At 48.0% G+C, this 13,715-nt stretch overlaps 1 protein-coding gene across 1 annotated transcript; it reads left to right on the top strand.

Moving 5' to 3' along the window:
- Nucleotides 1-500: 500 nt before the first annotated feature.
- On the top strand, nucleotides 501-13,083 carry LOC121859219 (soluble scavenger receptor cysteine-rich domain-containing protein SSC5D-like). Its single transcript, XM_042355947.1, has 2 exons — nucleotides 501-1,384; nucleotides 12,942-13,083. The coding sequence occupies exons 1-2, from the start codon at nucleotides 501-503 to the stop codon at nucleotides 13,081-13,083; spliced, it is 1,026 nt and encodes a 341-aa protein (XP_042211881.1).
- Nucleotides 13,084-13,715: the final 632 nt, after the last annotated feature.

The following is a 13,715-nucleotide window of genomic DNA, read 5'->3' as shown; positions in this document are numbered from 1 at the left end:
GGGTTGGAGGGAGGTTTGGGGGTGGAGTGGGTGTGGGTGGGGAGAGGAAGGGTGAGAAGGGTGGAGTGGGGTGGGGGTGGGGTTAAGATGTTGCTGATTGGCGATATTAATGCAGAAAGACCATAAATTGTATTAATGGTCTGGTACGACAGGTGACATGGGAAGTGCATCTGTAACTCTCTCTCTCTCTCTCTCTCTCTCTCTCTCTCTCTCTCTCTCTCTCTCTCTCTCTCTCTTTTACACTAGTTTTATTTACACTTAGCAGGTCAATGTCTCGCCTGCCATTATCTGAGGGCAGTTGGTGTTGTCAGGACCGCTGGGATGTTGTCAGGGCCACTGGGATGTTGTCAGGGTGGGTGTGGGGACTCTGGGATGTAAACAACCAGAGGAAGGAGAAAGAAAATGAAAGGAGAAAGAAGAAGAGGAAGAGGAAGAGGAGGAAGAAGAAGAAGAAGAAAGAGTAGACGACCTGGTCACATAATAGCTGGTCAGTGTCCAGTATGGTAATAGGAGATCAGCCATGCCAGATGAGCGCTACTTCCCTCAATAACGTCAATCACATTCAGCACCTCACAGATCAGCACCTCACCGGATCAGCACCTCCCTCAGATCCAGCTCTCACCCAGATCAGCGCCTCACCAGATCCCAGCGCCTCACACCAGATCCCAGCGCCTCACACGGCCAGCGCCTCACCACATCCCAGCGTCACCTCCTTCGCACAGATCAGCGCCTCCACACAGATCCCAGCGCCTCACACCGCATCACGCACCTCACCAGATCCCAGCGCCTCCCCACCAGATCAGCACCTCACACAGATCAGCGCCTCACACGATCAGCGCCTCACACAATCCAGCGCCTCACACACCAGATCAGCGCCTCACACAGATCCCAGCGCCTCACCACCAGATCCACACCTCACACCCATCACAGCACCTCACAGATCTCAGCGCCTCCACACAGATCAGCGCCTCACACCAGATTCCAGCGCCTCACCAGATCCCAGCGCCTCCAGCCAGATCCCAGCGCCTCTCACCAAATCAACACCTCACACCAGATCCCAGCGCCTCCACACCAGATCCCAGTGCCTCACACCACATTCCAGCGCCTCACCACATCAGCGCCTCACGCCACATCTCAGCGCCTCACACAGATCAGTGCCACACCAGTCTCAGCACCTCACACCAGATCCCAACACCTCACACAGATCCCAGCGCCCCCAGATCCCAGCGCCTCCACCACCAGATCCCAGCGCCTCACCACCAGATCCAGCGCCTCCACCACAGATCCCAGCGCCTCACACCAGATCCAGCTGCTTCCACACAGATCAGCGCCACACACCACACAGCGCCACACCACCACCTAACCTAACGCAGAGACTGTCACCGTGCCAACATAATTATTCATACATTAATTACAAGCAATTCATGTTCTTGTCAATCATACTGAGAGTCAGTCTGTGTGTTTGGCGGGCGTCATCCATCACTCCTGCCACCACCATCCATCTATCCTGCTGCCATCACTCCTGCACCACCATCCATCTATCTGCTGCCAGCCACCATCCATCTATCCTGCTGACAATACCATCCATCTATCCTGCTGACAATACCATCCATCTGTCTGCTTAAATCATCCCTTGCACCATCCGTCAATCATAACGCCAATGCAATCCGTCTATCCATAACCTTGCTACCATCCATCTATCATGTTGCCAGTACCATCCGTCTATCATGCCTTGATGCCATCCATCTATCATGCCCTGATACCGTCCGTCTATCCTTGCCGTCAGTATAAATCAGTCTATCCTTGACAATATAATCCGTCTATCATGCTTCCAGTGCCGTCCCCATCTGTCATAACCTTGGCAATTGCCGTCCATCACCAATCATCCTTGATACCGTCCATCTATCTCTGATGTAAATCCGTTTGTCTTTGCTGCCATACCGTTTTTGATACCGTCCGTCATCATAACGCCAGTGCCGTCCGTCTGTCCTGCTGCCAAATCCATCTATCCTGCTCCAGTACCGTCCATCCGTCATACCTTGATGCCATCCCGTCTAGGCTGCTGACAATGCCATCCGTCTGTCCTTATGCCATGTACCATCCATCTATCATAACCTTGATGCCATCTATCCATCTTGTCAACGCAATCCTCATCCTGTGTCCAAACACCATTGCACCATCTACCACTCCGACCTACCTGCCACTACCACCACTACCACCACTACCACTACACCTTACCATCATAGCTAATATCCCATCATCTTCTCCATTAACCCATCACCCCATCTCCTTACCCATCACCCCACCTCATACCCATCACCCCATCTCCTTACCCATCACCCCCCACCTCCTACCCATCACCCCCACTCTTCCCCATCACCCCTTCTCCTTACCCATCCCCTACCCTTACCCATCACCCCTACCCTTACCCATCACCCCCACCCTTACCCATCACCCCATCTCCTTACACCCATCACCCCATCTCCTTACCCATCACCCCATCCTTACCATCACCCCATCCCTTACCCATCACCCCGTCACTTCCCCACCAGTGACATTCCAGTGGCCTGCAAAGGACAAACAGCACCTTTCTTCCTGTATCTTACCCACGGGGCATTGCTCTGCTCCCTACCTCCTTTACCCCACCTCCCCTTGCCCTCCCCCTCTCTCTACCCCTACAATACCTTCCTGTGATTACCCCTCCCTCCTTCCCATGCCCAGCTACCCCTCGCCCTTCTTATGCTCTTCTACCCCTCCTTACCTTCCTTGGCTGGATACACCTGCTCCCTCCCTCCCTCCCTCACATGCCAGGTACCTCACCTCCTCCCTCCTCCCTCACATGCCCAGGTACCCCTCCCTCCCCTCCCTCCACATGCCCAGTACCCTCCCTCCCCCATGTCCAGACACCAACATAATGGTTGAGTGCAGGTGTGCTCAGCCGTCACCACACTGTCACCACACTCTGCCCCCCGCCACCATGCCCCCACCACCATGCCCCACCACCACACTGGTACATCTAATAGCACTAGTAGGTGACAGGACCAAACTAATAAACATAATAGTCCTAGTAGCGCCATTAAACCTCTCCTGCAGGTACTACTCACAGGTAGGGGCCAATACCTGCGCCACACACCTGTACGTCTGCCAGGTCACTCCACCTCACCTGTAATGTGAGAAGTGAAACGTATTAGTACAAAAACAAATGAATGAACTAGAGGAAAATAACAATGGAATAAATGGGAAATAGGAAAGCTTGGATACTCTATTTCCCCAGTTATGTCATGGTGGAAATTTCAGGAAGCTTAGCGTTGTTCATCCTGGGGTTAAAATATTATATATGGTATTTGTTATCTTGGGGTTAATTATTATTATATATTGTTGGATTATTGGGATTGTATTATTATTATTATTATTATTATTATTATTATTATTTTTTGTGTATGATTTAATAGATGTATATAATACTCTTGATGTACGTGTGATATACATACATACAGTACATACATACATACATAGGAGATATATGTATGCAAACTTTCAACATACGTACATTAAAACAAAGGAATTTACACCTCTTGCAACACACACACACACACACACACACACACACAGAGTGTCACACGTGATAACTAATCCATTAATCCACTGAAATTCTCATTAATCCACAGAGTTCAGGCACCTTGACAAATACCTTTAATCCTCCTAATCCCTAAGACCTCCTAAAACCAATTTCCCAAACCTTCCCCATTTATCCATAGAAATTTCCCCTCCACACACACACACAACCCCACGTATCTTACACCCCATCTTACCGTATACGTATCTACACCCGTATCTACACCCCACACCACGTATCTTCACGTATTACACCACGTATCTTACACCCCACGTATCTTACACCCCCACGTATCTTACACCCCCGTATCTTACCCCCACGTATCTTACACCCCACGTATCTTACCCCCGCGTATCTTACACCCGTATCTTACCCCCACGTATCTACCCCTCTTACACCCCGTATCTTGTATTTACACCCCGTACTTACCTCCACGTATCTACGTATCTTACACCCCCACGTATCTTAAGGCAGTAGCCATATAGAGATATTGATCATTTCCTCACAAGTTCCCAATACAGACGGAAAATTACCTCTTGGATATTCATAGACGATAGGCCTATGGGGTCCCTCTGATTGGTGAAGATAATAGGCGTAGGGACGAGGTCCATCCCTATTTTAATATTAGGGGGACGGGGCCAGCAGACCTATTTAAATTGGGTGGTGGAGGGGAGGAAACGTACCTAAGCCTAGTGGAGGGAGGGAGGGAGGGAGCCTATTTAGATGGATGGAGAGGAAGGGCGAGTCTAAATACAGTGGAGGGAAGGAAGGAAGGAAGGAAGGAAGGAGGGGGAGAGAGGGAGAGAATCAGCTTATTTAAATGGGTAAAGGTAAAGACGAGGGGTGTACCTAAATCAAATAGGAGAAGAGGAAAGTGTACCTATTCTAATTGGGGACAAGAGAAGGTCAACCTAATTTGTAAAAGAAGGGTGCCAACCAATTACCCTATTTTAAGGTAGGGAAGGAAGTGAGGGATGTACCTATTTTTCGTAAGGTAAATAGGAAAGCGTGTCCCAATTACACTTATTCGACTCAGGCAGGTTTTAATAGGTCTCGTTGGGTACCTATTTCAAGTGAGCTCATTTATTCAATACTCATTTTCAATTATTTTCGGTATAATTAAGGGCGAGCAGGAGGTAAGGAGGAGGAGGAGAGGAGAAGAGGAAGAAGATAAAGGAGGAGGTAGAGGAGAAAGGGGAGGAGGAGAGGAAGAAGATAAAGGAGGTGGGAGAAAGGGGAAAAGGAGGAAGAGGAGGAGGAGGAGGAGGAGGAGGAGGAGGAGGAGGAGGAAGGAGGAGAAAGAGGAAAGAAGATAAGGAGGGAGGTAGAGGAGGAGGAGGGAGGAGGGGGAAAAAGGAGTAGAAGACACGATGAATATGCAAAAGGAGGAGAACGAAGAAGAAGAAGAAGAACAAGAACAAGGAGAAGAAGAAGAACAAGAAATATATAGTTCATTACTAAAGTTAAGGGTTGCCAGGTCGTATAATAACCAGTTAATAACAAGAACCCCCCCCCCGTTATGTTATGGTCTTAAGTACACCTGACACCGTCTAGTACAGGTACACAAAAGTGGGCGTTTAGTACGTGTATGCCGTGTATAAGGGGCCCCGGACACGTGTATGCCGTGTATAAGGGGCCCCGGACACGTGTATGCCGTGTATAAGAGGCCCCGGACACGTGTATGCCGTGTATAAGAGGCCCCGGACACGTGTATGCCGTGTATAAGGGGCCCCGGACACGTGTATGCCGTGTATAAGGGGCCCCGGACACGTGTATGCCGTGTATAAATTTGGCACACGTGTATAAGGCGGACACGTGTATGCCGTGTATTAGAGGCCCCGGACACCCCGATGTGTATGCCGTGTATAAGACCCCAGATAGATACACGGTGGAATGACCCCCCCACCCCGTGTCTTTTTTCATTTTCACCTGGTACGGGGGCAGGAGGAGGAGATGGGGGGTGACAGGAGGGAGGGAGGTGAGGAAGGAGGAGGTGAAGGAGAGGAAGATGAGAGGGGAGGGATGAGAATAAGGAAGGGAGAGGAAGGAGTGGTGAACTGGTAGCCTCGCCTCTGTTGTCACCGATAGTACTGTGGAGGAGGAGGAGAGGAGGAGGAGGAGGAAGAAGAATATAGGAGAAAGAGAATTATAGAGAGAATAAGTGGTGGGTATCTCCTTGTGATCTAGACTTACCCTCCCTCCCCCCCTTCCTCCCCCACACAGTCAAGATTCTCTTAGTCTCTCAAGGCAAAATTTCCCTCCACAGCATATACAGTCTCAACGCATTTATGACGCCATTTTGCTCTTCCATCTTATCTAAAATTAACCTCTTAAATACATTATAAATCGTAAGAACAATAAATAAAAATAACTTACGATTTCTTTGGGATATTTAAAATTTTTTCTCTTAATGTAAAAAATCGAATTACAGGCTTTTCAGAATCCCTTTTTCATAATGTAGGCAAAGATGAAATATTAAATTGGGTTAGAGTTGGAGTTAAGTTAGGCTGGGTTAAGTTAGGCTGGGTTAAGTTGGGTTGGGTTAGGTAGGCTGGGTTAAGTTAGGCTGGGTTAAGTTAGGCTGGGTTAAGTTGGGTTGGGATTTAAGTTGGGTTGGGGGGTTAAGTTGGGTTGGGTTAAGTTGGGTTGGGTTAAGTTAGGCTGGGTTAAGTTAGGCTGGGTTAAGTTGGGTTGAGTTGTGGTTAGGTTGGCTATTAATTGGTGTTAAGTGAGTCAGTCAGATACACGTTCTCAAAACTCTTAAGGTAAATTATTTGTCTTGGGAAGGTCCGAACATGAGGACCCAGAGGCGACGCCCTGGCTACACGTGACCACCACCACCAGATAACGCAGGCAGCCACCACCACTATCACCACCTTACCTCCACCACTATCACCATCATCCTCCACCACTATTATTACCCCTCGCCCCCCTCTTTTACCTCCACCATCACCTTCACCACTACCACCAAAAACAACAACTGCACATACCCCACCACCACCAGAAATTGCGCATATAGATATCCATCATCACAACTGCGCTTGCTCCCCCCTTCCCACTACCACAACTGCGCACATATCTCCTCACCTCCAAAACAGCGCCTGCACACATCTACCACAACTGCGCCTATAGCCACACCACTAGGGCAAATAGGCCTACCAGAATACCACAACAACGGGAATAATGGTTCAGCGCCACAATTCAGTTAAACATTATTGAAAAAAAAAAAAAATTAATAGGTTCAAGCAGCGCCATTAAGACATTTTAAAGAATTACCCATATTGCAACACGCGCGCATAACCACAGCATGAACCATTGCACACTGTTTGCATACCCATGTTGCCAACAGAACATGTTGCAACGGGCGTGGTACGAAGCTAACTGTAGCGCCTGGCGGGGTAGAAACTAATGCTTGGAGCCAATCACAGTAGTCTTGGTGGGTGGGGGAGGTGGGTGGGGAGGTGGGGAGGAGAGGTGGAGGGAGGTGAGGAGAAGGAGAATAAAGGGAAGAAGTATAGATTGGGTGAGAGAGGAGGAGGGAGGAAGAAGATGACTGAGGATAATCCTTTGATTACATTACTGGTCACGTGATAGGATTTCTTCTGAAAGGTTGGATAGGTCTTGCCCCCGTCAAAATACACCTCCCTCCCCCATCCTTTTCTCTCGGGATACAGACAATCTGACGGACATTTTTTTGGGGGGGGGAAGGAAGGTGGAGGGATGATGGGGGGAGGAGGTCGATGTTCTTATGATAATGGTAGTGATATAAAGAGATGATAATGATAAGGACGATACTACTGCTACTACTACTACTGCTACTACTACTACTACTACTACTGCTACTACTACTACTGCCTACTACTACTACTGCTACTGTCAATAAGATCCGTAGATCCATTACAACAGATCGCAGCACTGCAAAATGACATGTTGCAGCAACTATTGCTGCAGGTTCCAGAAAATTTGACAAAAAAAGTAGCTATAGGCGCAGGAGTGGGCGCCTCGAACTGGTTAACTACGTTACCGATAAGGGCAAATGGTTTCGCCTAACAAACAAATTTACAGATGCCATTGCTCTTGGGTACGGTTGGCCGTAGATGGTTGCCCTCCCAATGCGTGTGTGGCTATTCCTATGATAGCGATCACGCCATGGTTTGCAAGAAGCGTTCATATGCATGAGTGATGAGGTAAGGGATCTCACAGCAAATATGTTGAAGGAAACCTGCCGGGACGTCGTGGTAGAACCGACCTCCTTCCACTGGATGGCGAGATCCTCCAACACAGGACTTCAAACACATCTAACGAAGCCCGTGACGTCAGTGCTCGAGGATTCTGGACGCGGGGACAGCGAGCCTTCTTCGACATCAGATTTTGATCCCATGCCGTTTGTCACCGTAACCTTAGCTCTCGATGCTGCACATAGGAGGAACGAGAACGACAAGAGAAGGGGCATATGGGGAGAATTCAAAATGTCGATCAAGGCAGCTTCACTCGCTAGTGTTCACAACCTCTGTGGATGGGGCCTAAGGCAAGATGTTTCTACGCCAGATCTGGAGCTGATCTCCGAAAGAAGCGAGCAGCCAGAAGTTATGTCATCCAGCCTGGATGAGATGTCGACTGTCCTCTCTCCTTCGGTCGGCTTTGCTCTGCCTCAGGGAACGAGAGCTTCTGCCCTATCTATCAACTGCTGCAGATATCGACTATGAGGCTAAAGTAACGAATGCCGCATCGATCTGCGGCTCAACTATTTAACACAGATAGGATAGTTGCTTTGTATTAGGATATTTAATATTAAAATAAATGTATGAAGGTGTGTATTAGAGTGGAGGCCACGTTTAAAAAAAAAAACTACTACTACTACTACTACTACTACTACTGCTACTACTACTACTACTACTACTTACTACTTACTACTATACTACTACTACTACTACTGCTACTACTACTACTGCTACTACTACTACTATACTGCTACTACTACTGCTACTGCTACTGCTACTACTACTACTACTACTGCTAATAATAATAAAAAAATAATAAAAATAATATGTTAAAAATGGGTGCTCATAATAACAGTAAGAAAGAAGATGAAGAAGAACAAGAAGAACAAGAAGAACAAGAAGTGAAAAACAAGAAGAAGAACAAGAACAAAACAAAGAAATAAAGAATAAGAAGAAAAAAAGAAAGATAAAGTAAAAGAAAGTGAACAGACCACACACACACACACACTGCTCACACGTGCACTCTCATCTTCACTACAGGAGGAGAATTTTAACGTAGAAGCTTAAGTGAGAGTGAAGACTCGTGACGGTGATGGAGGTAAAGCCTTCTGATTGGTTGGCTACACAGGAGGGTTTCTGATTGGTTAGATACGGATGAGGCCTTCTGATTGGTTGGTTACACTGGTGAGGTTTTCTGATTGGCTAGACATCGAGGCCTTCTGGTTGGTTGGTTACACAGGTGAGTTTTGGTTGGCTAGACATCGATAAGGCCTTCTGGTTGGTTGACTACACGTGAGGGTTTCGATTGGTGACTACACAGGTAGGGTTTCTGATTGGTTGACTACAGGTGAGCCTTCTGATTGGTTGGTTAAACAGATAATCGCTCGTCAATAGGCAGACGGCCAATCACTCTTGATTGCCTCACACACACACACCTGTGGAGGGAGGGAGGGAGGGAGAGGAGGGAGGGAGGCCACCCCAGTGAGGGGAACAGCCTCCTCAAGAAGAGAGGGTATGGCAGCTATCCGAGGCCAGGGGTGTCCCTCGACCAATACCTCCCAGTCAGAGGGCAATCGGGAGGTTAAGCCAAACCGATGGTGATTTTCCGTAGAATATTTCATGGTGTGAGAAGCTGTGCTCTGTCTGTCTGTCTTTCTCTCCTTCCCCACACCTCCCAAATTTTTCCCCCCTCACCTCCCCTCTCTCTCTCACCTCTCCAACCCTCCCCTCCTTCCCTCTCCCCTCCCCTCTCCAATCAATCCTCTTCTCCCTCTCACCTCTCCAACCCTCCCCCCTCCTTCCCTCTCCCCTCACCTCTCCAATCAATCCCTCTTCTCCTCTCACCTCTCCAACCCCACCCCTCCTTCCTCTCCCCTCACTCTCAACCTCCCCCTCCTTCCCTCCCCCTCACCTCTCCAACCCTCCCCCCTCCTTCCCTCTCCCCCACCTCTCCAACCTCCCCCTCCTTCCCCTCCCCTCACCCTCTTCAATCAATCCTCTTCTCCCTCTCCCTCTCCAACCTCTCCCCTCCTTCCCTCTCCCACCTCCAACCCTCTCCTTCCCTCTCCCCCTCACCTCCAACCCTCCCCCCTCCTTCCCTCTCCCCTCACCTCTCCAACCCCTCCCCCTCCTTCCCCTCCCCTCACCTCTCCAATCAATCCCTCTTCTCCTCTCCACCTCCTCAACCCCTCCCCCTCCTTCCCTCTCCCCTCCCACCTCTCCAATCATTCCTCTTCTTCCTCTCCTCTCCACCCCCCGCGCCTCACAATACCCACACCACCTCAGAGTCACGTTTCAGGTCGAGCTACTACACCCACACATTCGACACGCAACATCTGACACCCTAATCAACCATTCGACACGTCATGCGACACAAGGGAGGAAAACAGAACACACACACACACACACACACACACACACACACACACACACACACACACACACACACACACACACACACACATAAATAAACCGTTTGACACATTTCCGACACACACACACTGTAAACCGTTTGACACACTCCCGACACACTTGAACAAACCATTCGACACACTCCAAACACACTAATGTGACAAGTTCTGAACATGTTTTGAACACACTCGTCACGCTTGGACACCTTTAAAACGCATTCGATACACGTCATGGACAACACCCGCGGGAGGGAGGTGGAGGGTGGATGGGGGTTGAGGATGGGGGTAGGGATGGGGGAGGAGGAGAGGAGGATGAGGAAAATGAAGGAGGGAGGGGGAAGGAGGAAGAAAGGAAGGGGAGGAGGGCTGAACAGGAGGATAAGGAGGAGGAAGAGAAGGAGGAAAGGAGGAAGAAAAAGAAGGAGAAAGGAGGAGGAGGAGAAGAGGTGGTCAAGGGGACCCTAATCAACAAGCCGTGTTGAAACTATGGTGTCGGTACCCTCAGGAGTATTGTATGCAAATGGTGTCAGGATAATTATATAAACAACCGCACAAGATGACCTCTGACCTCACCACTACCCATCACTATACCACTGACTCATCATCATGCCATCATTACTACCATCAAAATCACAACCACACCCTATCATCACTACTACCACCACTAACACCATCATCACTACTATCACCACCACCATTATCTACCATCACCACCATTATCCTGACACCACTACCACCACTACTATCACCACCACCATTATCACCACACCACTACCACCATCATTCCCACCATCACTCACTGGATGAAATTAAAGTAAATAAAATTAAAATAAATAATAATGTGAAACAAATAAAAAGAAAAAATAATGTGATACCAATAAATATGGAATAGACAAAATAAACGATAAGATGCAGAAATAACCAATAATTTATCACTATATAATAAAAACACCACGATAAAAAAAAATATCTTAAAATAAACCACAAAAAAAAGAATTATATGACTAAAAACCCACACAAAACACAAACAAACACACTGAGACCCAGCAATGTCCATCACGATGTTTTAATCTTAAAATTCGGTGTTTTCTGGTAAAATATTGTCAAAAATTGTTAGTAAACAGTTGATGGGTGAGGGCAGTGATGGGGTGAGGGCAGTGGGAGTGAGGGCAGTGATGGGTATGTTTTATTGAGTGTGTGTGTGTGTGTGTGTAAGACGATGACAAAAACATCAGGATTTTCTAACTGCAATTTACTTCTCTAAAACAAACAATAACGCAATCACCAAATACATAAGTTCAAGATAAATACAACCAAAAAATACCAAAAAAAAAATTGGACGGTACAGTGAAAGGACACTCATTCACTCTCTCAAACTATCTTACATACCCAAAAGTACATTTAGAGCCTTGTGAAATCAACCTAGAGCATCTACGATACATTCCACAGCAATTTGGAAAGCCCATGAGAGCCTCCTAGAGCCTCCCAGAGCCCTTGACGTCACAAACTAAAGGAACGCCATCACCAACCACCTCTCCAGCACCAATAATCTGCCTTCACCTTATACACTTCCTCCTGATCACACACACACACACACACACACACACACACACACACACACACACACACACACACACACACACACACACACACACACACACACACACACACACACACACACACACACACACACACACACACACACCTATTAAACACTCTTTCCTCCCACACATCTCTATCTCCTTTCTGCTTCCTCCCCCAACCCTCCTCCTCCCACACACAACCCTCCTCCCTCCCTCCCACACAACCCTCCCTCCCTCCCTCACTCACATACTCCTCCCTCCTGCCCTCCTCTACTCACATGCCTCCTGGAGCCACTAGTTGAAGAATAACTCCTAACGTTTAATGGAAGAGCAATGGGCAAATTACCATGTTAATGCCCTCAATACTGGGGTATTAGTATATAAAACAGGCTTGAATGGTTTGAGTCAATATTAGTCTGAGTAGCATGGGTGAAAACAACAGGTGAGTCCTTGTGTTTTAACCCTCTTCCTTTCTATTCTCTCTCTCCTTGTTCTCTCCCACTCTTGTTCTTCCCTCTCCCTTCCTCCCCCTTAACTACACTCATTTACATAATAAATTCTTTCAACTATCAACTACTGGTACGCCTCATAAGCAATTAACTGAAACTTCAGGTGGGGGGTTTTTCAGTTCCAAGTGGGGGTTTCAGGGGTTCAGAGTGGGGTTTTCGGATGGGGTTTCGAGAGGGATTCAGAGGTGTTTCAAGTTAAGTCTTTAAATATGTTCGAGAGTTATGTGAGGGTTGTAGGGGTTTCCGGGGTGGGTGTTCAAGTTCCAGTTGGGTGTTTGGGGAGTTCAGGTGGGTGTTTCAGGGAGTTCAGTGGGTGTTTCAGGGATTCAGGGTGGGTGTTTCGGGGGATTTCAATTTCGGTAGAGGGTAAGGGTTTCAGAGGGCTTCCAGTAGTGGAATTAAATGAGATTGTTCTGGAGCTAGAATCTTAACATCAAGTTCTACACAATAATCTTGACCTACCTGAGTGAGTTCTACCCAATTAAGGTTCTTACCTGTCAAGTTCCTACCTAATCAGGTTCCTACCACACAATTAGTTTCTACACAATCAGGTTCTACCACAATTAGAGTTTCTAATTCTAAGTTTCCTACCTACATTCAAGGTTCTCTACCACAATCAAAGTTCTCTCTAATCAAGTTCTCTACAATCAGGAGTTCTACCCAATTAAGAGTTCACAATCAAGAGTTCCTACCACAATCAGAGGTTCCTGCACAATCCAAGAGTTCCTCACAATCAAGACCTGAACACGTCATGACCAACATTAGCATCACGGAACCGAGTTGCCTTTACCATACCCACTCTCCGTGTGTGTGTGTGTGTGTGTGTGTAACATCATGCAGGTAGGCATTTGGTGACCCGCCACACACTGTTGACCAAACCGTCAGCTTCCACTTCTCCACCACCCATGCCCTTATCCAGCACTTTAATCCCACGCATCAGCACTTTGCGTCCCTGTAACAGTACCCAACGATAAGCACTACTCCATACAATCTCTCCCAATCTGCAAATCTGCTCCCCTCTCCCCCCCTCTAACCATTAAACTCGTCATTTCATTGTGGGTTAAGAGAGGAGGGGGAGAGGAAGAGGAAGAGCAGTCTGAGAGCAGTGAGGAGGGGGAAGGAAGAGGGAGTTCTCAGGTAACCAGGTAGCAAAACACCCCAGTTTCCTCCCTTATTTCTCACAGGTAGACTCACCTCCTCCCCCCTCTCCATCTACAGGTATGTCTCTCTCTCTCCCTCCCCTCCAGTGAAATCACCCACTCCCTCCCTCCCTCCCTCCTCCTCCCCTCTGGGTAACCTCCTCCCTCCCCGTACTGGAAATGTTCCGTAACATTCAGCATATAATATCCTGACCACTGGGGTCCAGCTAAACACCC

This window comes from Homarus americanus, unplaced genomic scaffold, assembly GCF_018991925.1.
Source record: "Homarus americanus isolate GMGI-L3 unplaced genomic scaffold, GMGI_Hamer_2.0 scaffold39091, whole genome shotgun sequence".
NCBI lineage: Eukaryota > Metazoa > Arthropoda > Malacostraca > Decapoda > Nephropidae > Homarus > Homarus americanus.
The sequence above is the reverse complement of the archived record's forward strand: the minus strand, read 5'-3'. Positions and strand labels throughout refer to the sequence as shown.

Bases quoted from the DNA above. Each gene is read 5' to 3' on its own strand.
- LOC121859219 (XM_042355947.1), top strand. From the start codon at position 501: ATGGTAATAGGAGATCAGCCATGCCAGATGAGCGCTACTTCCCTCAAT. The intron at 1,385-12,941 runs GTGCCAACATAA...CCTACATTCAAG, and splicing joins CTAACGCAGAGACTGTCACC to GTTCTCTACCACAATCAAAG.